This window comes from Simochromis diagramma, unplaced genomic scaffold (assembly GCF_900408965.1).
Source record: "Simochromis diagramma unplaced genomic scaffold, fSimDia1.1 OVJJ01000361.1, whole genome shotgun sequence".
NCBI classification, from domain to species: Eukaryota; Metazoa; Chordata; class Actinopteri; order Cichliformes; family Cichlidae; genus Simochromis; species Simochromis diagramma.
Window position 1 is genome coordinate 10,385,689 of NW_024386860.1, and position 24,751 is coordinate 10,410,439.

A 24,751-nucleotide genomic window follows, 5' to 3' on the forward strand; every position below is an offset into this window, starting at 1 on the left:
ATCTTTATGAAACCAGTGGGATATTTGTTGTTATCAGATCAGAATACTTTAATCTCAGGGGGAAACTGTTGAGAAAGTGCAAAATTTAAAAAGTTCAAAGAGTAAAGATTAAAGAAAAAAATAATAGGAGCAACAGGCTGCATGCATGGTGAGACATGTACATTGTATATTAATCATTTGGAAGAAAGCACACTAAACAGGCTTGGGGTGTGTACTATGAATCAGCAGCTCTCCAGCTGTTTAACACCATCAGGGTTGCATCTAAAACAAACCAGCTAAAACTGTCTTACACCTCACACAAATACCTTTTATTCAAGTTGCACACTAATTTAACTAAATACATGGTTGTGGTCCTCCTGTGATAGTGATAGGCCGCTTCATTTGCACAGTCAGTATTTTTGCTGGCTTTTCTTCCTGGCTCAACATAGACTTTATTAATATAGTGCTGTCAAAGCTAAACCAACCACAGGAAATTTTTTTTGTCTAAACATAGTGTACCACATTTTAAAACATATACAGCTGCTTTTCCCGTAGCAGTCGTGCTGATTTTAGTTTGAAGCCGTTTTCATTTTACTTCATTAAAATATTAAATATCCCACTCAGCTGCATGTAGACCCGTCTGTGTTTCCTACAGGTCACACCCACTCTTTTATGGAAACTGTGTTGACTTATTGATTTGATAGCCAAAAATGATAGCCTACTATGTCTATGTTAGGGACAAGTAATTCTAGATAATTAATTTTTTTTTTTTTTTTTTTAAAAGAGGGATTGAACTTATTTTACAGTCATAATCAGGTTAGTTTTCATTGAATTTTAACACATCAATGGGATGATTAGGTTTAATTAGAGCAAATGTATTTAAGAATAAAACTTGAAGGGAAATCAGTGCCTTAAATTACAATGAATCTTATAATAATGTATATAATAATAATATGCAATGCTACTGGGCAGATGGAAATAAAAATATATATTCAGCTTTTCCCGAGATCTGGTAAACGATGATCCACAGACAAAGATGTTTAGATAGTGAAAGTTTTATTTTCCACCATTTTGCTTAGAAAACATGTCTCTAACCTGAGAACAGTGAGGCTGCTACACAGAGGAAAAGAGGATTTTTTCTTCCTTTTGCCATTTCAAAAAAAGAAATGCAAGAAAAAAAAAAAAAAAGTTAGCCACGAATGACCTTTGATTTCTGATCAACCATCTTTTAAGCAGTACTCATTTCTTCACATTCACGTCTCTCCTCACTGAGGTGTAAAGAAAAAAAAAAAAATCTACTGCAAAACATCTATCATTCGACTTTGGCTAGGAGCCTCATTTGATAGACCAGACACTTGCACTATATCGCCCAGGTTTGAATCCAGTTGTTGCAGCAGAACAGCACTTTTAAAAGCACAAGCAAGTCTGAGATATTAAAATGTGATAGCCGATGTTGCCAGGGGTCTGAGTGTTGGTTTTTCTTTGCTGGATCCTGAGCTGTTGATACAAGGAGAAGCAATCGTGCTCTATTAAGTGAAGTTTGACATCTTTCTTCCACTCACATTTTCCCAAGTGGGAAAAAAAAACCAAACAAAAAAAAAAAACCATCATTTATATTCATTCACAAAACCTTCAGCAACATTAATGTTGCCTTTTGCTGTTTGTACAACCAATTACAGTTTACTTATTGTTTGCCTGCGTGGGTGGAGAAATATGTAAGATCATTTCCAAGTTACCCGCATGCAAACTATTTAGTCTTTTCGTAGAGAATGAGTCACGCTCAACTAAGAACTGCAACACAGAATTTCCGTGTACTCATTTTCTATAGTGAGCAAAGTCTTTGAGCACTGCTCTCCAGGGTGCCCCCCACCCCCTTGTGCGTTGAGCTCCATTTGAAGTGTTGCAATACCAAAATAGAGCAAACAGCTTGAAATGAAACATGGGGATTATTCTTGCATGTACTGGGACACAGGTAAGTCACACGACAAAGGATGAAAACAAAACCCACAGTACCTAAATATTATGTGGCAAAAGTTGGGATTTGCCCCGCTCACCTCTCCACAAAATGAAGTTTGACGTGTCTGCATGTTCCACATTCTATCATTTCACTTTGTATTTAAATACCACTTCACCAGCAAATGCCCAACACTTCAAGTAAACCACATTTTAGCCTCAGCAAACTGAACTTCATAGATTGCACACACTTTGTTGTAATTGTTTTGACAATTGCCAGCATGGAACTAATGAGTTATTGATTGTTTACTCCCAGAGATAATCTGCTTTAACATTCTGTAACATCTGTATTAAAACATGAGAAGCCATATTTACATAAATCAGCCCAGAATCATCAGCAAGCACAGATTCTTGTTTGTCTTTGGGTCTAGGTAAGCTATGTGTGTCACATTATTTCTGTCTGTAGAATCATGTTTTTCATACTTTGATGTCGGCTTCACTGGATGCATAAATTTCATCGTAACGGGTCTCCATCAAGGCTTCTGTCAGCAAGCAGACTAATAAATTAAAGGGGCTAAAAACAAAATATTAATACAGAACTCAAAAACACAAACAGAATAAAAGCATGAAGTAAGTCAAAATTAATAACGGGGGAAAGGATTTGGAAAGGAAAGAAATAACTGACAAACATCGTAGTCCATGAATGAAGCTACATAAATACAAATAAAGAAGGGCAGCAGAGGGTCTCTTTCATAGCTAGTCCTACAGTAAAGCACCCTGATAAAGGTGAGTGGGCATCTTTTCTTGGAGCACATTTCTACTCAGCTGCAGCGGGTGGTTATCTCAATACGATTGGAAAAGTCAAGTGCAGCCAAAATCGGCTAGTGAAGGGTTCACAACCTGGGAACCCAGGGGAGGATGCATTCACTAAAAAGAAAGTGATTCTCCGTAAAGTCTCTCGTTTTTTTGTTGTTGGTTTTTTTTTTTCTTGCGTTGTTTCCCACTGTGTCAGTTATATGTCTGAGTGGGTGTGCCCTGTGCTGCTCTTTTGGTTTCATTCACTGTGGCGGCGTTTCTCCAACCATTTCGATGCCGTGCTGCTGGAGTTGCGCTCGGAGCAATGCGTTTTCATTTTTCAGCTCTTCAATCTTAAACCAAAGAAGAAAAAAATGCATCATCCACAACATTCTCCACAGCAAAATACAGCCTTAACTTTACTGACCAAACTTTTTCCTTTGAAAACTAAGAGCTGACTAATGTATACACAGGACTATGCAATCCCTGAGATTAGAGAGCAGTGTGTGTAGACCCTGTAAGACACCGATGCCCACAACCAACTGGATTATCAAATCTTGAGGTATGTCATCTCTGCTACATTTCCCCTGGGCGAATCCTGAATTCATTGCCTCCCCACTGAGGGACTGAGGAAGGATATTCAGTTTTGAGCATCTGAATAAGAATATATCACTGAATCGCTTGCAGACCCAAGATTCAAGCAAGAGACTCAGAGCTGCAAGATTTCACAATACTTTTGAGTGCATTAGCATGCACTTAGTTCTCACACAACCCCTGTGTATATTATTCCCACAGTCTCTCAAAGCACTGATTTCAGGTAACACTTCTCATTATCTGAGTGCAAATTCTTTGATCCACTTTGTCAGGCTGTGATGATCAGCTATGCAGCCTGAAGTCTCAGGGGGTTTGTTTCAGAGAAATGAAGATGCATATGGGGCTAGGTGGATTTCATGCTTCTGAGACTTAAGTGAAAGAATGTTGCATTGAATTATAAAGCAAACTAATCTATTCAATGCAGTGGCAATCTTCACAGCCACATATGAAGCCCACTATGCCGGCCTTATTATGCGCAAGTTTATTTATATGCTACACCCAACCACCTCAAAGGAGGACTCTGAATTATCATTCATAGCCCTTCTTTACACATTACCAAAGTCACGGAAACTTCGCTTGATGCCCCATTTGCAGCCTAGAGCAAAGACTGATATTCATACCTGCTGTCTGCACAACTCATTGTCCATTTGTATCCTCTCCACTTCCTTCAGACTCTCTTGCAGCCTCTGGTTGCTTTGCCTCAGCTCACGAATATAGTCACAAGCTTTAGACAGGATGCCTCCTTTGCTCTATAAATACAGAGGCATTGTCACAGTTTTTTTAAAAAAAAGAAAGAAATATAATTATTGTGATAAATATAATTTTTATAGAGTATTAATGAGTCAAGCGCAAATTTAGAAGACAAACAAACTGCTTACTGCTCCGGTTTTGGTGCTATCCATACTGCAGTCTGGGATAATCTTGGAAAGTGTGACAATCCAGTTGTTGATCTTGTCTCTTCGCCGTCTTTCGACTGATGAACAGAGATGAAAGAAGAACTGTTTTTAAAAGGAGTATATGCATACGAGCCACATTTCCAGATTTCTAATTTAAGCTACAATAAAAGATCACAGGTCATTCTGATTTACAAAACAAGGTTTTCATCTGCCGGATCTCGTCAGTACCGACATTCCTGACTGACTTTGACAGCTCAACAGCAACCTCTAGTGGCTGGTCAAAATTATATGCTGTTTTTTTTCCTCTTAACAGAATATTTTGAGAGGGCTTAGTGATTTTCTTTCATCAAAAAATGTTCCATTTAGGCACCACACGGCATTGTGTTAAGACCGTCTGATGAAATCAAAAGCCACAATCATGACTAATTACCCACCTTCATTATGTTGTGCTCTTCTCCTTTCATCTCTTGGTGTTCGAGGTCCATCCATTTTCCTGCAGATAGACAGGAAATAAAACACTTTTCATACACTACAATATCTCCCATCTCTGCGCTCCATACAATCGGACACAAATCCAATCCAATCCTCCAAATCCTTTGCCTATTAAAAACCATTCTTCACTGTTATCTTTAAATTCAAGCCTATTGTTATTGCCATTTAAAATGAGCCTCTGAAGATGGTTAGTGCCTTTGGTAGAAATATTAAATGATGCACAGCCCTATGAGGTCACATATGCAGTCCTGACGCCTGCAGCCTTGAGCCAAGCTGCCTTGTCTGGAATACTGAGAATCAGCTAGCCTCCTTACTTTAGCTGGCTGTCCTCTTCCCAGGTGTGGCCTGGAGGAAGTGCAATGCTTTATTATGCTGTAAAATTACAACACTGTAGAAAACCAGATGCTGCTTACTAAAGTTGTGGTGTACACCTAATGACACAACTGTCTCTTGTCTTTGCAACCTCCCCCAGGATTCAGTTAATTAAGTCTCAGAGACGTGACAAGGAGACTTATCATACCACCCACCATGGCATGAAGAGACCAATAACACACTCACACATAATCAAACGTGGTCTAGTGTACACTGAAGGCACCTGCCACATAAAAGGCAGGACCCGGGATGTCCTGACAGAGCATTACATTATAAAAAGGTAATCAATGTTATTCCTTTCAACTAGGTTTAAAGCTGTGGTTGATAGCTGTACAACCAAGTATCGGTTTCACTAATTGAACACCGGGGACTACAAAATTCTGAAAATAAATTAAACTACTCCTTATTGCCACTGCAATTTTGCCTGCAATTTGTGTGATGTAATAAATGACCTATGAGGTTGTTTGTCTTCATTGTCTGCCTTAAAACAAATCTTTTCTAGTCTACTGCAGAGAATTTGTGTCCAATCAACACAACTTGACTGCTGATAGCTTCGTTTGAGATAGTCAGCCAAGCCAAACGGCTCTCTCACATGTATCTCAACACATCTTAATGGGATTTCAGCTGTATAATGGATTCAGCATTCAAACAGTACTCTTAGGCAAAGTGTTAAAATATGTGGATGGCGGTTTGAATAACTAAATGTACATGCCTAGAGGAATGTTTTTTCCCTGCACACCTCTTTTAAGTGCCCCCGAGAGTAAAGGCTGCCAGAGAAACCCCAAAAATTATGAGTACGTTTCCTCTGGTAGAAGACTTTCCATATGTTGAATACAGCATGTATAAAACAAAAAAGGTCTGCACAATTTTTTATTGATCTGTAAAATGACAAATGTAATCATTTACCAATGCACCTCCACTCTCCACCCTCTTCCAAAGTTTTACTTTTATGTCACCAAGCCATGGCCTTGACAATATTTCATTAAATTACACAGTGAAAAACAAGAGACTGCAGGCTGAGATTCAGATCACCTCGATGGATGAGTTCAGAAAAATAATTCTAAAAAAAAAAAATAATAATATAATAATTACATTTAAAAAAAAAAAAAGATCCTGTGTATATTACTGTCATTGTCTCAAAAAAAAATGAGCACAAAAATTTGTGAGTATTAGCTAGTTAGTCACAAATAACTACTTATTTTGAAAGTAGATGTTCCAAGTGAAAGCACATGGCTTCCATTGGCTCAATTTATCTCAATAGCCCTGTCATATCAACAAAATGCACTTAAAGAGCAAATGCTGTCCATATAGTTTTATGACCAACTTTAAAACTAGGCTGAAAGAGAACCAAACTCAAATGGCTACAACAAAGGACACTTTGAAAATTATACTAAAATAAAAGTGTGGAGTGAGCCATTTGTTTCCAGATGGAGAACAATGACCTGATTTCTAGGTCCTAATGGAAAAATACATTTGCCACAAGCAGTACTAACAACAATGGATCAGGGTCAGCACTGAAAAATTGCTACATCTGTGTCTCACACATCAAGAGCAGGGAGAATCACCAGGGAGGAAGGGAGGGGTGGAGAAAAGTGAAGGGCAGAGGTTTGTGTGCTTCTTTGCTTCTTGTGATCTAATTTGATTAGTTCATTTGCTGTAAGAGGAGTGGGGAGAAATGTGGAAACTGTCCTCACCAGTTTAAAACTTCATGTTGCAGCAGCTCGTTTTCATCTCTGTGAATGGCAGATAGGTTGGGTAGTTTTCATTCACTTTGCTCACATTCCAACGAAAACGTCACGGTTCATCACTTTACATGTAAATATAATTCTATTTGAAGTCACTGAAAATCATAAATTATTCATGTACAATAAGTCACAACTCCCCTTAAATGTGCCCTGAACAGAAGAACAAAAAATAATCTCTAGTTCTTGGAAAAATAAATAGATAAATAAATAAATACATAAATGAGAAATGAAATGTAAAAAACAGCTTAGATAAAAGATAAATAGAAGATAAAGTGCTGTATCCTGGTTGCTACTCCTTATAGCAGTGTTATCTGACTGACGACAATCCAATCACTTTCACGAGTTAAAGGTTAAGTATAGGCCTGGATGAAATCAGAGGAATATTCACTTAGGTCCGGAGCTAACTCAATTTGATATTGGGTCATGTGTTAATTTTTAAGTGACCAACCAGGCAAAAAACTGGCTCGTACCAAACAGGGTACAAAAAAACAAAACAAAACAAAACAAAAAAAAAACAAAAAAAAACCTAGCCGACATTCATGAGCCTTGAATCTCACAGGGCTATGGCTCTTGTGCCGGTATGTTTTGGCACTCAAATGAACCATGAAATAAATAAATAAAGCTTGTTTAAATTCCCTTTTCTGAATAAAAATCAGTAGTAGGATAAAACCAGCTTGGTTCGCATGCAATTAAAATTAAAACCCTTTGCTCAGGTGAGCCTGCTGATGATCTTAATAACAGCAATCACCAGCATGTGGCTAACAGTTGGAGAGTGTGAGATGGATCCCTTTGATGCATGATTAGAATAATGCATGTTGTGAATTTTAGCGATAAACAGTATGAGAGTTCAAAAGATTTATATATATAAAAAAAAAAAAAAAAAAAAGATGTGTGGCTACCATGTGCTAAAAAGAGAAAAAAAGAAATCCTTAAAAATCAATCATAACCATGAACTCGGGGTGAACACAAGAGAGATTACCTGGGCAGAAAAACAGCCTTGAGTAAAAGAAAACAGCAGTGGCAGCAAGGCTGAGAAATTTGAGCCTCGCAGTTGTTCAAATGGACGTCACAGTAGTCTTTCAGTCATGTTTGAATAGAACATTCATTCATATGAGACAATTCTCTTTTGCTCAGATAGATTACTACTAAAACATCATTCCAATCTGCTGCATTGCAGTTTAACCCCCTCTACTTCTACACTCTCCTCTTGCATTAGCAGTTACAGTTATAGCGTGCTAAATACTGATTTTGAAAATACATCTCATTTAAATTCTGAATTTAGGAAACTATTTTAAACGGTTTATTACGACATATTCACCCTTTCACTTTTTAGCTTCTGTTCTGCCACCTTGATTCGAGCATTTTGCAGATCAATATCTTGGCTTTTTGAAACTAGATGTATGAGAAAGGGGTAGATCTGACTCCAAAACCAACACAGTAGCAACCCTTTTTAGTCACACGGTTGAAACATACACTGCTTTACTGTATACCTTAAAACAGGAATGATAATTCACAAAATGAACATCTTGCTATGTTAAATAAGACTTAAAAGTAGCAATTAAGACCAAAAGCTCATTAGGAAAATGTTTGCTGGAGAGCACTAGGGTTGTCTCTCATAGGCTTCTTTTTGTAACCACAGGGGTCGCTCACTGCTGGCCATTAGAAAGAATATAGGTTTAAGTCAATTCCACATTGGAGTCCTGTTTTATGCCTGGAAAGACAGATCCTTCTTTTATACAGTCTATGCACACACAACATAGCTCACAAAGCTGCAGCTCTTCTCCTTGCTCACAGTGCTGTCTTATTATCATCACTCTTTTCAATGTTTTGCTTTTCACTTGATTTTTATTGCCTTTTCAATGCATCACAATCTTAGAGGCTTTTTGAAAAAGTGCAAATTTTTTTTTTATATTGCTGTTATATTTATCTTTTAATGATAATCTATGCCCTCGTTGTTATGACAGTACTAATTCAGACTGATGGATACCATTTCTTGAAAGGATGTTTTGTAGAGATGCACTCTGAAGCATTAAGAGAGCAGAGCCACACTGCTAAACACAAATCATTTATTGCTGCAATAAATGCGTAAAGCCCTTATCAAAATTAACTGAAACCTATCATAGTAACTTTATTATTATGATATTAGATGTATTTAACAGCTTTTGTCATTAAATCTACTTTTAAACTCCACTGAAATTAAAACATGCCTAGTTTTATGTGTCTCAAGCTGCAATGGCAATACTGTTTCCATCACACAAACAGCAGATGACAGAGATGATACTTACGCAGGGTATGGCTGTGTTCGTGGGGCAATGGTTCGTGGTGTGCCTGTCTGAATGACATCAGGAGGGGTCATCATCACATAAAACTGACCTGTGGAAGGCACAGGTGTAATCAGTCAACAATGAAGAGTAAGAAAGCTCAACATTTCACAGAAGACTGACTTGATTCATTTAATTTTTTAAGTGCTTATCCAACGAGGATCCAGGGGAAGGTGGCTGGAGCTTGTCCCAGCTGAAATTGGACAACAGGCAGGGACAAGTCGTCAGCTCAACACAGGGCTAACACAAAGAGCCAGGCAACCATTTAAACTCACATGCACACCTACGACTGATTCAGAATCACCGACTAACCTAACGTGCATGTCATTAAACTGTGGGAGGAAAGTAGAGAAAAGCCACATCTGGCACAACGATAAAATAACACAGAAATCCTTAAGCCAACTACCAAAGTGGAACCCCGAAATTTCTTGTAAGGATGCAACTGTGTAGAAACAGATTGTACATGAGAGGCTCAACTCTCATGTACAATTAAGATGTAGACAGAAGAATATTCTACTAACACTACTCATCCATACCATATTCATTCAAGAGCCAAAACATCATCAAGAAATAAATCCACTTATTTTATCTTAAGCCACCTAATCTTGTCATCTGGGTCAGCAAGATGGCAGACCTGGCCTGACAAACAAAATGAGCAACACAATTTTCTGCCACAAAAAAAACCCGAAAAAAAAACAAAACTATTCACAAACAATGAAGGTCCTCTCACAGAAAACCTTCCCAAATAACAGGTCTTGACACAGACATTCAGCCTGTAGTTATTTCTTTTTCAAAGAATGTGATCAAGGACTAAAACGCAGAATCAGTCACTAACAGAAAACACACAAGAAAATCAGTATTTCTCAGATGAAAACAGCAAGGTACATTCAGTCTTTTAACCAGGCACTCTGGCTTTCCAATCTGCTGCTAAAGCAGACTGCAGATGCTCCCTCTGAATGAGGCCACGTCTTAATGTTTTAAGATGCTCAATGCACATTAAGTGCTTTGCTTTTTATATCAAACTGCATTAACACTTTGGCTCCAATCTCACTCTTAAAGCTGCACCTAGCCGAGCCTATTATACAAGTTACAGCTGAGGTGCATCAACTGATATGGCCTTAAGGGTGTCTGACTTCTGTGGGTTTAAGTCATGTGATGGAAGTAGACACACAATGCTCAGCGAGAGAGAAAAGCAGTGTGTGTGTGTGGATGTGCTGCATGAGCTTGACAAGCTATGTCTGTAATTAGCAATGGATGAGCTACATCAAAGAAACCTAATGATTTAAGGAATCAATGCAATGACCTTGTGTGACCCCAGATGTGCCTCTACATAGGTGTTTTACTGGAGCGTGACTGAGCTCAGGTGCTCAGGTGGGGTTTTAAACCCATTTCATTTGTGTTTTTTAAATAATAAACATGAGTTGGATTACAAAATAACAGAAAAAAGTAAATCATTTTTTTGTTCTTTTACTATGAAAGTTTCAGTGCCATGTGCCTGCTATTTGTTTGTGTAGTTTTGCTGCCACAAACTACTACATACATCCATATGTATGTTACAGTCAGCAAAATATTGTCTTATTTCTATGTGTCCAAAGTATCCATCTCTCTCAAGAAGACACAAACAATGCATAATGTAAGGTCACATTGGATATTAGGGGTGGGTGATGTAGCCTCAAAATGATATCACAGTAGTTCAAGGAAATGTTATTTTTGATGACACAGAAGAAAAATATTGAGCATTTTAGTGGTGATTGCAGTTTGCAGGCAGCAGCATTTATTAGTGCAAACAAAATGAAGGGAATTCTCCACCCTTTTTTTCTTTTAGGTAAAATAAAATATAACTGCCTAACATTTTAGTTTAACAAAAAAGCAACTTAAACCAGCCACACTTTAGCAGCCTGCACTGTTACACTTAATTGTTTTTGTGGAACTGTGTAATTCCAGTTTATTAAATTACAAAGCTGTAATTTATTATACGTATTAGTGGTAAGTGAGACAATGAGCGGGAGTTACATTTAATGGTTTTTGTGGAATTTTTCTTCCAACGCACAAAAAGAGATTTACATTTTTAAGTTAAGAGTACATAATAAAATTGAAATTTAACAATATTTTTTATCCAGAATTTTGGATTTTGCTTGGAGCTTTTTAAACAACTGCTTAGTGCCCTACTTTTCTACCATGTAACACATGAGTAATTTTCATGCAATGCTTGCTTTTCCAGTCATACCAAATGCAACTAGAGTAATAGCTGCATTTGTTTATTTTTGTGTCAGCTAGCATCTTCTTCATAGCCTGGTTGTATGCCCTTTGCTTCAAGTGGTTAAACAAATTTGCTGTTTCTACTTTTAGGGTGAACTGTTTTCTTGTGTATTTTGCAAAGCATTGGTCACTAAATCATCACTGGAGGCTGACATGTAGTTCTCAGTCTAAGACATGCTTGGACTTGTTGTGTACCCTAGCAAACATAAATGCTATATTTATCAAGACGAGACACTTTTATGTATCGCAAATAGTTATACCAAAATTATTGTGGACAATATGATATCGTATGAGGTATAGGGCTAAAATCTTAAATGTGGCACTTGAACTGTCTCTTTCAGCCTTGGGTCTATAGATTTATGTTGGAGATACGTTGAATCCCAGTTTCAAGCATTTTTAGACCCCAAGTCTGGGCCAAAATGACAGCAAGAAGCACTGCCAGCAGCAGGAACACTGGGTGATGAATTACAAGTTCCTACAATAACTCCTGTCCAGACTGTACATTCTCCTACATAAAATCCTTAGAGACCCACAATGTTCGACTCTTTCATAACAATCCTGAAGACAAATAATGACCATCCAACAGTCAACTGCCAGCCAGCAGTAACAGTGTGCTTGCTAGCTCTAGATATGGCAGAATAATCCATAATAGGTAGATGGCAGTTTTTTGTTTTGTTTATTTTTTAGTTTAAAAAAAAAAAAAAAGGCATTAAAGCCTAGATCTTGTTCTCTAGGTCAACTGAGCACTTACAACGCTCAGTGAACACAGCTTCAGCCAATGATAGCCTGACCTGGACAACCAGCATAAAACCACAAGGACGGGTAGTACAGCCAGATGATGGCATATGGTAGGAAAGAGGAAGAGAAGCAGAATAGGAAGACATGTGACATGAAGTAAACAAGTAAACATGGTAAGCATGGCAAATTTAATTTTGGCGTCTGATAATATTTGACTTGGAGGAGGCAAACTTTAGTCATGGCAAAAAATGTTTCCATCACATTACCAAGTTAGGAATCTGAAACAGATTATTAAAATGAGCTGCTGGGTATGTGCAATTTAAAATATTTCTCATAATTATTACAACTTTAATAAAGATCTAATGACCCTTAAAAATTGCTGATTCACAGTTGGAGAAAACTGCGTTCTCCAGCATCATAAATTATATTTTAAAATAACTTACTGATCAAAAATATCCAAATGGGGGGGGGAAGGAATCACAGAGCAAATTGATTCTGCAACACATATTTAGGTTTATCATGTGTAAAAAAAAATATATATATATATATAAAAAAGCAAGTGCAATTGTCATTATCATCTTTGGATTGCTTTGCTTCTTCCTCACCAAATATATGTTAGTGAACATATGTAAATATGAATTGAAAATGTATTACTTCACCCGCTTTTGTCATATAAAGCACCACCAGTGGGATTCGTGGGTTAGTCACCCAAGCTGGTGAGGAAATCTATTTATAAAAGCTACATAGAGAATGAAAATATTGATATTTAGAGGCTCAGCATAGATAATTTATCTCAACAGGAAGGGATTAGATATATTGCTTATTCTTTGTATCTGCTGTAAATGGCCCTGATTTCTTTGTTATCAGCTCAAACTGTCAGGATCGTGTTTCACTAATAAAAAAAAAAAGGACAGCTATTCTCTCCTTAAGGTACTTCAAAACACACTTCTGTTTGTCACTGAAAATAATAGCTTAATTAGCTCTGCAGCACTGTGATAAGCCCCAGCCCAAATTAGGTGTGAGAACTGACTCACCCCCTGCCTGTGTGAGTGTGGGGTCCGTGGCGGCCTGCACAGACACAGTCCCGTCGCTCACCGCAGTTGCAGGGAAGTAAGCGAAGCGGGTCTCCCCTCCCACTGCCTCTCCTGCTGGGCTTCCTCCATTACTGAAAGGGTTCTGGATCACAGCCTGTGACAGATAAGAGAGAGACAGAGGAGAGCCATGAACAAGCAGCAATGGAGCAGTCACAGCAGGTAAACGCACACCTCATCCTCTGTCAGACTCAATATTGGTATCCCTGCTAAACCCCCCCAAGCAAGACACAGTTCCATTTGACAGCTAGGATAAAGGGAGGCAAAGAAGCAGCAGTGATCTTGTTAGCGGGGATAATAGCAAGGTCAGTAAAGCCATCAGTATAGCACTAATGAAAACAAATTTGGTCTGTTCTTGCTAGAAAAATTGCATATTTTTAGCTCAAACTGTGCTCCGACTGTTACTGCAGTTCTTGTGCAACAACTATTGGCACTACACACATTGAAACTATACACCTATGTGACTCACTTTGTGTTGACTAGATATTATATTCGGGCACACAATTCACTCTTTAGACTATTTTTCCATCTTGGCAAGCTTAGAGAAATTACATCCGCTGCTGCAATTTCAGTGAATCGGTGAAGTAGAGATGATGTGATATGGAAAACTGGTGAGAATAACTGATAATAATAGATATACAACACTGTTTTTTTTTTTTAACTTTATGTTTTTGAATTATATATACAGATAAAGCAAAAAGCTTTATCTGTGTACTCAAAAGTACTCACAACAGTTCACAATTTGCTAATAAGCATAATTGTTTTTAGGAGTAACCAAAACAACACACCTTTCTGCAAGTTGATACTATTTTACCAGCTTGAAACCAAAAACTGGTTACACCATCTTGTTTCACTCATAGACAGCAATCTTTGTTAGTGTTGGTCTGCATAAAACATTACATAAAGCGGGGAAAAAAAACATGACTCAACACAAGAGCATGGCTGTGTGCCTTACTTACAGCCACACTCTGCACTGTCAGACATAATTTATAGCTAAAATAATATTACTGAGACAGTAATAACTTCATATACCTACTTTTCAGCCAATAGATGTATATACTGATCCATGATATATTTCATGTCTTTAACAGTATTTGTAAACTTGATGTTTTAAAACATGACAAGCGTGTACAAAGAAACAAAAGAAATTAGAATAACACTGGTTTTAGTTGTTTTCAGTGAGACTACTGCAAATGGAAATACGCAGAAATTAACTTCCACCTTATCCTTTAACACGTAAATAAAGAAAGCAAGCTTTAAAAAAACTGTTTAAACTACTAGTGCTTTCCCTTTGGTCCATTCAAAAGTGTAAAATTTTGATACCTGTGCCACAGCTTGAGGAGCCCCGGTGAATGCAGCTGTTGAGACAACGCTCACTGCTCCTCCTGCATCATCTCTTCCATCAAGGTGTTGGTCAGTCACCTGGACAACACGATACGTCACCTGCACAGACGAAAAGGAAATGTGGGTAAAAAGAGAGAATAAGAAGAAAACAAAGAGAGCAACTAGTTGCTTCTCCATTTACATCCTTACTCTATGTATTTTTTTGCATTATTCAATCATACCGTGTATAAAACAGCACCTTACCTGACTTGTTGATTTGTTTATCATATCTGTTGCTTCCGTACTGCTCAGCCTAGTATCCTGACACTACAGTTCTAACCTCACTTGTGCATTGATCTCACCATCCCACAATATGCTTACGCTTCAGAATGCGCCTGATTTAATTTTAAATAGCAAGGAAAATGAGCTTGTTTGTTCGAAGAATCAGTATTTGTATCCCTCTATCATGTGACTTTCCTCCTGACTGACATGTGACAGCAGTCTCATGCCAATCCCAGACCAGACTGAAATCACATGATTGCTCACACTAGTCTTGTTTATGCCTGAACCACATGGATCACTGACTCAATTTCCTCCAGCGCAAATCACCCAGTAAGGGTAAACCAACATGAATGTCACAATACCTTTTTTTAGTGTATATGCTGGCATTACTGACCCATTGTTTACCACTGACCAACAGTGGTGTGAAAACCACATAGTGAACAGGAAGGAGACACTTTTGTACAAAGGTCAACAGTCAATTTTGAGGCTATAAAAAAAAAAAAAAGACTATAAACATTGATACCTTCAGGGAATTTACTGAGTGCTTTCCTCCTGACTTTGTAATAGAGGAGGGTGTCAAAGCACACAGAAAAAGAAAAACAATCAGATAAAAAGAAAATGTAAGCCTAAACATTAAGGACTGTCGTCGGGAGTATGGTTCTTCAACATATATAATCACTCACTGTTGTTTGCCATATGTCCAAGCATCTTTTCAACCACCTCCATCAATATGCAGCTGAGAGTTCTCAGTTGGTAATTATCGTGCTGCACAAACACCCCATGGACATTTATCCACTCTGTGCTGTTTGTGTACTCTCATAAGTGCTAAACAGAGGCAATTTATTCTAACTGTCTAGGCCCTTATGCAATTAGGAACACTTAGACTCTTTCTGAAATGGGTATTAAACAGCAACAATCAGTAGTGTCCACACTTCCATCCATTAACTACTTACCTGCCCACCCTCGGTGCGGAACTGATATTGTATGTTATGGTCACCAAATGTTGCAGCCTGAGGTACACTGGCTATTGTAACAGCTGTCTGCTCTTCTCCTGTTCCGTCTTCAAGGGAAAAGGGGGATAAAGAAACAGGAGTTAGAATGGAAAAAGTAACTAAACAGCTAACAAGCCCCGAGTGTAGCTGCAAATAACGAAGCTCAATGTTGCAGCACATAAAGAAAAGCAAGTGTACTGAGGAAAGAGCTTGTGGCTTTTTTTTTTTTATAAAGTATTGTGTACGCACACAAAACTACAGTGCGATCAAAGACAGCTTAGTAAATAAATCCTTACCTTCAGATCCCTGGACAACCTCCTCTTCTTGTTTTTCTTGGCTGCAAAGCGGATACAGAAATACCTCAGTTGTTAGAAGCTACGCAACCAGCTAATGTTCGTGAAAATTATATATCAATGTATTAAATGAAAGTAATAACTGACCCTCCACTTCACCGTAAGGGGTGGCAAGTGATGTCTGGGAAGTCAGCCAGCCAGCAGGACAATTATAATGAAAAACACAGCACAGCAACTGCCCTTGGTTTACCAAGAGTGGCTGAGAATAGTTATTTGTTTTAAAAGCTAGCTTAAGCTCTCTTAGCTGTTGACTATGAACACAACTATTCTTGGATATAACTAAGTTATACCGCTTAAAGAGTTGTCCACCTGTGTTGCTAACTTAGCTGTAGTCTACACATTAAATTCGTTTTGACAACACTTTATAAGTAAGGCCTTGGTTAGCGTCGTAAACTAGCTGTGTGAAATAGCATGTTGCGGCTAGCTTGTTTCAGTTAGCCATTTTGACCGAGTTACCTTGCGGTGTCCAGACTCGGTTCAAGCATATCCATCAGTGTTGAAATAAAAAGTGATATTCGGTGTCACAGACGGAGATGGAAGTGCTGATCACGGGAACAAACACTCGGGTCATGTGAGAGAGACAGCCCAGGACACGTGAGGTACGGCTCGGTGTCGAAGTTAAAATGGAGGCCGCTGCTGCTGTCGCTGGGTGATGCGAGGTAACTCCTCTCGATCAGCTGTCGCGCCGGAGGGATTTGCTGCTTGCCGGGGACCACGGTCGATAACGTTTCGCTACGGTTTCTCACCCCCACCGGTGACCATAAAAGTGCGAATTAACATCAGCTAGAGCGTGGGGAAGACACTGAGTGTTGCAAACCAATTAAAATGCAAACAAAAAGCTTCTCTGTCGGTGACCTGGGAGTAACGAACAGGCTCCACAAGTAACTTATGCACGTAGCTTTTTTTTTAAATTATTATTAATGCGCGAGAGAGTGGCACGATGTTCTGGCTCAGATCTGAACCAGCAAGGTATTAATGCCACATTGTTATTATTTATGAGCGCATTAGTCTTCGTTAACACCAAGACTTGCGTACAAAGTGGTATTTAAGTGTATTCTAATAACAAAAAGCAAAATAAGCTTAGAAGATTATTTCAAACTATTCTTTTATTTTTGCCTCCACGATTTTACTAATTATTGCGGGCCAAAAGAAGAAAAACAAAACAAACTGAAGTCGAAAGAAAGAAAGTAAAGCAAAACAAGTGTGCTAATAACACATTTTCAGTGAACACTGGACATATTATATTATACATATTAACCCCCTAAGAAACGAAATCTTTCATGGCATACATTTTTACTTTATCTTTGCTATTTGGGCTGATTGGGACCTGATGAATGTAAAAACAAAGAATTACGTGATTTTTTTTATACCTGATTTTTGTTTCTGAGAAAAATAAGATCCACATATGAGGACATTCGTTTTAAATTTCGATAGAACAGTGGCAAGTATAATGTCCTCGTAAGTGGATATCAGGCCCTTGAAGAGCCAAATTTTGTATTTTGGTAGACAACCCAAAAATGTGATGTCCATATGTAGGAGGCTAAAACAGTTGAATATTTTGTCTGTGTGTGTGTTTTTTTTTCTAACTTTTTAACTCAACCTGATACACGATAAACTTACAACTGACACACATATTTCTTCCTTCTTCTGCTCCCTTTAGAGGTCCCCACAGCAGACTATCTGCCTACTTCTCACCCTATCTGTAGCCTCCTCTTCTTCCACACTACCCTATGCATATCCTCCTTAACTCCATGAACCTCCTCCGTAGTCTTCCTCTTTTCCAACAGCCTGGCAGCTCTATCTTCAGCATCCTAGTGCAATGCATGGACTATCCCTCCTCTTCACATGTCCAAACCATCTCAGCCATGTCTCTCTAACCTTGTGTCTAAAACCGCTCAACCTGAGCTGTCCCTCTGATGTACACATTTCTAATCCTGTTCATTTTGGTCACTCCCAATGTAAATATTTGCATCTTAAGCTCTGCCTCCTGTCTTTTTGCCAGTGCTACCATCTCCAAACTATACATTTTACTTGTAAATTTTCACTCTTGCTACTATCCTTCTGTCACTAATCACCATTATGTTATACGTTATACATACGTTATACATGTTATACATACTTACAGCTGTACACACATAATACACATACAGAGAAATGTAGCCATTTATAAGAGACAAAGCAGGAGCTAGATTTTCTCTAAATGCAAAGGGGGATCAGTGAACTCACCATCCACTAGGACAGATGAGCACATATCCTCAACACATTTCCATTTGTTTTGCAGATTTCTTATAGGGTCATGCTTTAAAACCAAATGCACAAGCTGATGAATGATCTTTCTTGGTGTCAGACAGACATGAGAAGTACCTCCCAAAGTCTGACCTGCATAGGCCTATCCACTCAGTGTCCTCCTGGTTAACATGATTGCCGTAGAATTACTAAACTGCCGTGAACTGAATAATTAAATTGAGTTTGCAATGCAATAATTTACTGATGGTACTGGTCTTTATGTTTTTCATTACCAAATTGTATAAATTCAAGTTTATTAGCAGAATTTAACTGAGGTGGCATAGTGGCTTTAGTGGGCAGGCCTGGACCCCCAAGGCTTATCCATAATGCCAATACTGGGTTTACCCTGGGTATTTAAACTCAACCAACTTCACTGTTATGCCTGTTTTCCTCCTATTCACACACATATTATATCTCAGTTCTATAAACGTTCACTCCTCTTCTCTCGAGAACAGACCTTCACCTCTCCAGGCTCTCTTCCACCTGCTCCTTACTCTCTCACAATTTTATCATTAAGACTATAATGTTATAGTCCACTGAGACTCTTGCTTGACCTCATCTGTCTGGCCATCGTTCCCTTCCACCTGGTCTCCTCTAAACGCAATATATCTACCTTCCTTCGCTTCATTATATCAGCCAGCTCTTTCGCTTTCACAATCACACACTCATTCCCGCCTATCTTTCTCTCTTGTTGGCTCTGAACATGCCTTCCCCTCTCCTGTTTCTTTGTCTCCGGCCACTAGTAGCACAGTTTCTATTGGCACCTTGATGGCAACCTGCATGTAAATAGCATTCTTAATGGTCCGCAAGCTTGATTTGGTAAAACTTTATGTTGAATGACCTTTTTGATCTAACCCAACCCATTTAGCCAGGGACTGGCACTAGGAGTACACTGACTTATCGTCTATCAGGTGGAGTTAAAACGTTTTTTGACACTCAATATGAATGTCATTATGTCGCTCTGTTATTCGTGACCTTTGCCCCATATAAGCGGAACTCTTCTTCTCTGGGTTTTGTTTATTACATAGATATGTGGGGCACCGTGTGATTCGTATGTGGTTCATCGTAATTCACTCATTTTAACCAAGTTGATCAATAAGATATTCATTACGATAGTAATGGAAGTGATATAAGTGTCATTCAGCAACAATCGCAGTAAGTTCGAACTGTTATTCAATCACCAAAATTGCGGCGACCGGCGACTTTTTGTTGAGTTTAGCAACCAATTTACACACGACAGCCAATCGTAACCTACAACGCTGGATAATGCCAACATTTCATTGGCTAGAGTGGGGGGGGCGGTCACTTTAGTCTCTCCTCTGGTTTCACCCTGAAATAATTCCGACTGCTTCTTCAGTGAAGGTTCATTGCGGTGACTGTGTAGCGCTAGCTGTCTGTTATATTTAAACGTTTCAGCTACAATGTCTGGCCGTGTTCTCGTCGGAGTTAAGCGTGTCATTGACTATGCAGTTAAGGTAATATCTTAGGTCAAATTACCTATTTTCTTTCGCGATTTTAAAGGTATTTTTCTTTGCTCACTTATTTGACATTCTGTGCTCTGCTAGCTAATGTTAGCCTAAAATCGTCAGTTGGTTGTGGAAACAAGAGCAACACCACACCACACCACTGACCGGTCATATTATTTTGACAGATAAGTTGTTTGTCTCTAGCCAAATTCATGTATTCATTTATTTAATGCACAATACTGAGAAGCTGAGTTTGTGTTTAGCAGGGCAGCAAACGACTTCTTGCAAGTTGTATAACATGTCTCTTTGAACCTCTGGCATAACTTCCATGCAAACTGGGCAGTGACTTTCCCAAATTTTAAAGTAGTTTGTAAGCCAGGCGTGTATGTTGCAGGAACAGTTATTCAAATGGGAATATTTTTGACTTTTTAACATTACCCTTCAGTTGAGGTACAGCACCATAATCAATAAGCAATACTAGCTGGTGTATGTTGCAGCAAGAACAGTCCTGCCTGAGCTGCTCTCAGCAGGATCCGCACAGTGTTAAAGCGACTATGATTACTATATCTTCAGCGGTCTGATAGGAAGAGGTCAGTACTTTCAGAGCATTGGCTTTATTTATTTTTTTTCCCATTTTAAATTGTGTGCAGTTTGGGGAAATGCCCACGCGTGCTTGCAATGTCAGATTAAGTGTTCTTATGTTATTTTATATTTTATCACTCGTGTTTTATATGACTGACTGATTACTGCAAGAATTGAATTTTTAACTGGTAAGTGTTCTGTATAAGTGAAGTTGCATTATATTGACTTTATGGCAGGGTCCATTCACAGAAATGTTAAAGCCACTAGGTTTTTCTTATTTTTTTTATTAATGTTTTTATTTTAATTTTAATTTAATTTAATGTTTTTTTTATTGTCATACAATGACAATAAAAAAAACATTAATATACTGCAAATATCCTGGCCACAATTGTGGAAGACCTTTTCCTCAACACCCTGCCCAGTCCCTTGAGATGTATATACTTTTTCTCAATTTGGCATGGAAGTCGCAGCAGCTCCAAAGCAAGGCCTTATTACCCAGTGCCAGCCACAGTGCTACCTTTGTGACTTTCCAAAAGAGTGGAAGTGATTATAGTAGCACATCAATGCCAGTGGTGTCAGAATTGGTTATTTCAGACCAATTTTTTAAAAAGATAAGATTAGTTAAAGGTTTTCTGCCAGTTACATTAAATCTGTTTAAATATCCATCACTAGATGTATTTACCTTTTTAACACCTTGTATTGGTTCGGTTCATTTCTAAGTTTCTGTCATTGTGTTTGACAGGTTTCTTTAATTTAGCTCCTCTGTAGTGACCCCGTGTTATTGTTTTGTTTCTCCACAGATCCGTGTGAAGCCAGACAACACTGGCGTGGTGACAGATGGCGTTAAGCACTCAATGAACCCCTTCTGTGAGATTGCTGTAGAGGAGGCGGTCAAGCTGAAGGAGAAGAAGCTTATTAAGGAGGTTGTGGCTGTCAGCTGTGGGCCACAGCAGTCGCAGGTGAATGAGCTGGGGCGAGACAGTAATTTAGCAAGTTAACTGCTTTTTGGAGTTCTTTGGAGCTGCTGCAAGTTGAGAGATAGATAGATATCTATCTGGTGTATTATTTTACATGTAAAAGAACTTTTGAAATCCCATGCATATAACCTGTCAGACTCACAGTAAGCAGAAAGTGATTATTATGATGTTAACATAAATGTACTTTTAATATGTTTAAGGTTATCAACAATTATAATTTCAGGGTTGTCATCAAACATCAAGCCAAAGAAAAGTTCTCTTACATGTGTTTTTTCTAACTCAGGAGACCATCCGTACTGCCCTTGCCATGGGGGCTGACCGTGGCATTCATGTGGATGTGAGTGGGAAAGACTATGAAAACCTGGGACCCCTTCAGGTCTCTAAGATCCTGGCAGCTCTTGCCAAACAGGAGGATGCTCAGCTTATTCTCCTTGGCAAACAGGTTAAAGATTTCAGTTTATTTTCCTCACACTCTCTCAAATTGCGTTCTTAGTTTGCGTACTCTAAAGAATACTTGCACTGCTGTTAAGTAATTAAGGGCTTGTGTTTATTTCATAGGCCATCGATGATGATTGCAATCAGACTGGCCAGATGACAGCAGCTTTACTGGACTGGCCTCAGGTAAGACTACCTTAAATAGTAGCACTGAGATATTTGACCCCATAATTATGTAGGTATCAGTTTATTTTCTTTCTTTTCTTTTTTTGTAGATTTTCTGTGTTTTCTGTTTCTTCGTGGGTGTTGTATAGCAGTAAAGATAAGAGGATATGTTCCTGTTCCCAATAGCCTTCACTAACCTTATCAAAGTTGGTAAACGCTAGTTTGCGTCAGTAAGATCCACAGTAATCCTGCACATATCAACAAAGCCAAAGTCAAAGGCTGCCTGGATAGATGGAGTGAAGTTCTCCTTTGGCTGGTTAAAACAGAGCATTTTAATCTTATTTACAGTGTCCAGGTTGGGCACTTGGATAGACAGACATTGTAATGTAAATGTCAAAAATTATTTATAAATTTGGGTTACATACATTACTCCTGTAGTCAAGATTATTTGTAGTTGTAGTTACACTAGCAAACCAGCAGATGGCATTAACTGAGTCCCCTATAATGGGTAGCAGGTGAAAATAGAGGAACAGTTCCCAGGGGAGATCCTACTGTGAATTTTTTTTAATGTATTTATTTTGTGAAATTATACGTATCTTCACATTGCAGGGTACCTTTGCATCAGAGGTGTCCTTGGAAGGAGACAAGATTAATTTGGTCAGAGAAATCGATGGTGGTCTGGAACATATTAAGATCAACACACCAGCAGTGATCACTGCAGACCTTCGACTCAACACCCCCAGATATGCCACACTGCCTAATATCATGGTAAGCAGCTGAAATGATGTTCAGAAACGAAAGATGCTAAAAAGTCATTAAGATCATGTTGCTGATTTCTGGGACAAGATTAGAGACAGGTTCTGACTGTAATTGCTGGGTTTACCTTTAAGACCTAACCTGCTATAAAGTAGTTAAAAAGAGGAGTAATTATTTTATTCACCCTTTGTGCATAACTTGTTTCAGAAAGCCAAGAAGAAGAAGATTGTTACTGTGAAGCCTGCAGACTTGGGGGTGGACGTGACTTCACGGTTGGAGGTGTTGAAAGTGGAGGAGCCTCCACAGAGGCAGGCAGGGATGAAGGTGGAGACAGTGGAAGACCTAGTGGTCAAACTGAAAGAGGCAGGGAGGGTATAGAGGCTTAAGCATATAAGCTGGGAGTGCAGAACCTAACAGAGGTGAGTATCAGTGAATTAATAGTTTTCATCAGAAAGTTGAGCAAAAAGTTACATTTTTAAAGACATCAGGGTCATTTTCTCTGGCATGACTAAGCACCTTCTAGCTCACCTGCTATTTTCATTTTCTTTCCTCTTGCCAGTGTGCCTCAGCAACGTATGCTAGATCTTCTCGGCTGGTGATCCCATGTATTAGTATTAATAGGTTTCATGCATTTATGACCTTTCCACCTGTATCTATATCTTAAAAATCCCACAATTATATTTCTGTGCAAACTCTAAACTATATTTGTTTGAAAAAAGGTATGAATTTTTTTATTATATCAAGTAATTATAACAGGCCTTTTTTTACAAAAAGAGATTAATAGAGTATTTTTAATTTTAAGGTATTCTGGGAAAAGGAACAATGCATCATTAATGAATTGGTAAAAGAAAATTGCATACCACAAATTAATTATCCACAATAGACCTATATCTACCTCTTGATTACAATTTTTAAGAGTGCAGTAAAATTAACTCTTGTGATGAATGATAGAATTGTTTGTGTAGAGGATTATTATCCTTTTTATAAAAATCTCATCTCATTTTGAGGGGAAAAAAAGTCACATTTATTTTGTTATGGCAAATGATATTGTGTGTCTTGTGGCGATTAAAGAAAAAGTAATTAAAGATGCTAATTGCTACTCTTGTCTTGAATTACTTATCTATGTTATTTTCTCTCCTTGCAGGACTCTCTAATGAATAACGAGACTGAACTACATAAGCCCAACCACAGGACAAGCTTATGTGTTGGTCTAATCCCTCTGTTTGAAACTGTGGCTCCTGAGGATATGCAGGGAGGTACTGATAGAAGTGGACAAATATTGAGACACACTGTCCTGCAGTCAGACAAGCCCAAAAGAATCATCTTGTCTTGTGTATGCATTTGAACTTGCAGAGTAGTTCATTTGTTTCATTATATCACAATGCTATAAAAAGCGGTGTTTATGCAGTAATTTAAACCCAGAATCTTCCCATCACTCATGCTGCTGTTTGTATTGAACTGTACCCAAACTTCACCAGTTTGATGCATTTCAGCTGCTTCATCCTCATCTGTTAATTCTTGTATATCTGTAGTCAGACATGTTAAGAGGTGCAATTTTTGTAAATGATGTATGTAAATACAGAACCACCCAACATGCTGATTTGAAGATGTCTGCTAGCATTAATATCTTGACTACTGTGACTGAGTTCAAGGATTGACTAGACGGTGTCTCTCAGTATGAGCAGGGGAACGTGATCCTAAATTGGAATTTTACCGTAAGCGCCTAAGTTCTCTTTTGATTGTACAGAACATCACAATAACAATAAAGCAGCCAGTCTTTTTCATATCTACAGCTGTGTCTGGTCTCTTGGCATTTCCTTTGAGTTTACAGTAGCTTACATTTTATCCTTTAAATTTAGTCTGCAAGGCATTTTTTAAAACCTGTGAAATGGCAGCAAT

The 24,751-nt window shown here is 38.3% G+C and overlaps 2 protein-coding genes across 5 annotated transcripts; one reads left to right on the forward strand and one right to left on the reverse strand.

Annotated features, from left to right (window-relative positions):
- Window positions 1–1,018: 1,018 nt before the first annotated feature.
- LOC120732673 (upstream stimulatory factor 2) lies at window positions 1,019–16,752 on the reverse strand. Of its 3 annotated transcripts, XM_040030439.1 has the most exons (11): window positions 16,642–16,752; window positions 16,129–16,169; window positions 15,794–15,900; window positions 14,559–14,678; window positions 13,179–13,332; window positions 9,112–9,199; window positions 6,776–6,814; window positions 4,652–4,710; window positions 4,200–4,294; window positions 3,942–4,070; window positions 1,019–3,080 (listed from the first exon to the last, which is right to left on the reverse strand). In XM_040030439.1, exons 1-11 carry the CDS (start codon window positions 16,674–16,676, stop codon window positions 2,991–2,993), a joined length of 957 nt encoding a protein of 318 aa, XP_039886373.1. In that variant the 5' UTR covers window positions 16,677–16,752; the 3' UTR covers window positions 1,019–2,990. The 3 variants fall into 3 exon arrangements, with proteins under 3 accessions (XP_039886373.1, XP_039886374.1, XP_039886375.1); XM_040030440.1 differs by lacking the exon at window positions 6,776–6,814; XM_040030441.1 differs by lacking the exons at window positions 15,794–15,900; window positions 16,129–16,169; window positions 16,642–16,752 and adding an exon at window positions 14,823–15,777.
- Window positions 16,746–24,612, forward strand: etfb (electron transfer flavoprotein subunit beta). Of its 2 annotated transcripts, none has more exons than XM_040030443.1 (7): window positions 16,746–16,844; window positions 21,320–21,478; window positions 21,780–21,938; window positions 22,055–22,117; window positions 22,706–22,864; window positions 23,060–23,271; window positions 23,997–24,612. In XM_040030443.1, the coding sequence occupies exons 2-6, from the start codon at window positions 21,374–21,376 to the stop codon at window positions 23,228–23,230; spliced, it is 657 nt and encodes a 218-aa protein (XP_039886377.1). In that variant the 5' UTR covers window positions 16,746–16,844; window positions 21,320–21,373; the 3' UTR covers window positions 23,231–23,271; window positions 23,997–24,612. The 2 variants fall into 2 exon arrangements, with proteins under 2 accessions (XP_039886377.1, XP_039886376.1); XM_040030442.1 differs by lacking the exon at window positions 16,746–16,844 and adding an exon at window positions 19,694–19,946.
- Window positions 24,613–24,751: the final 139 nt, after the last annotated feature.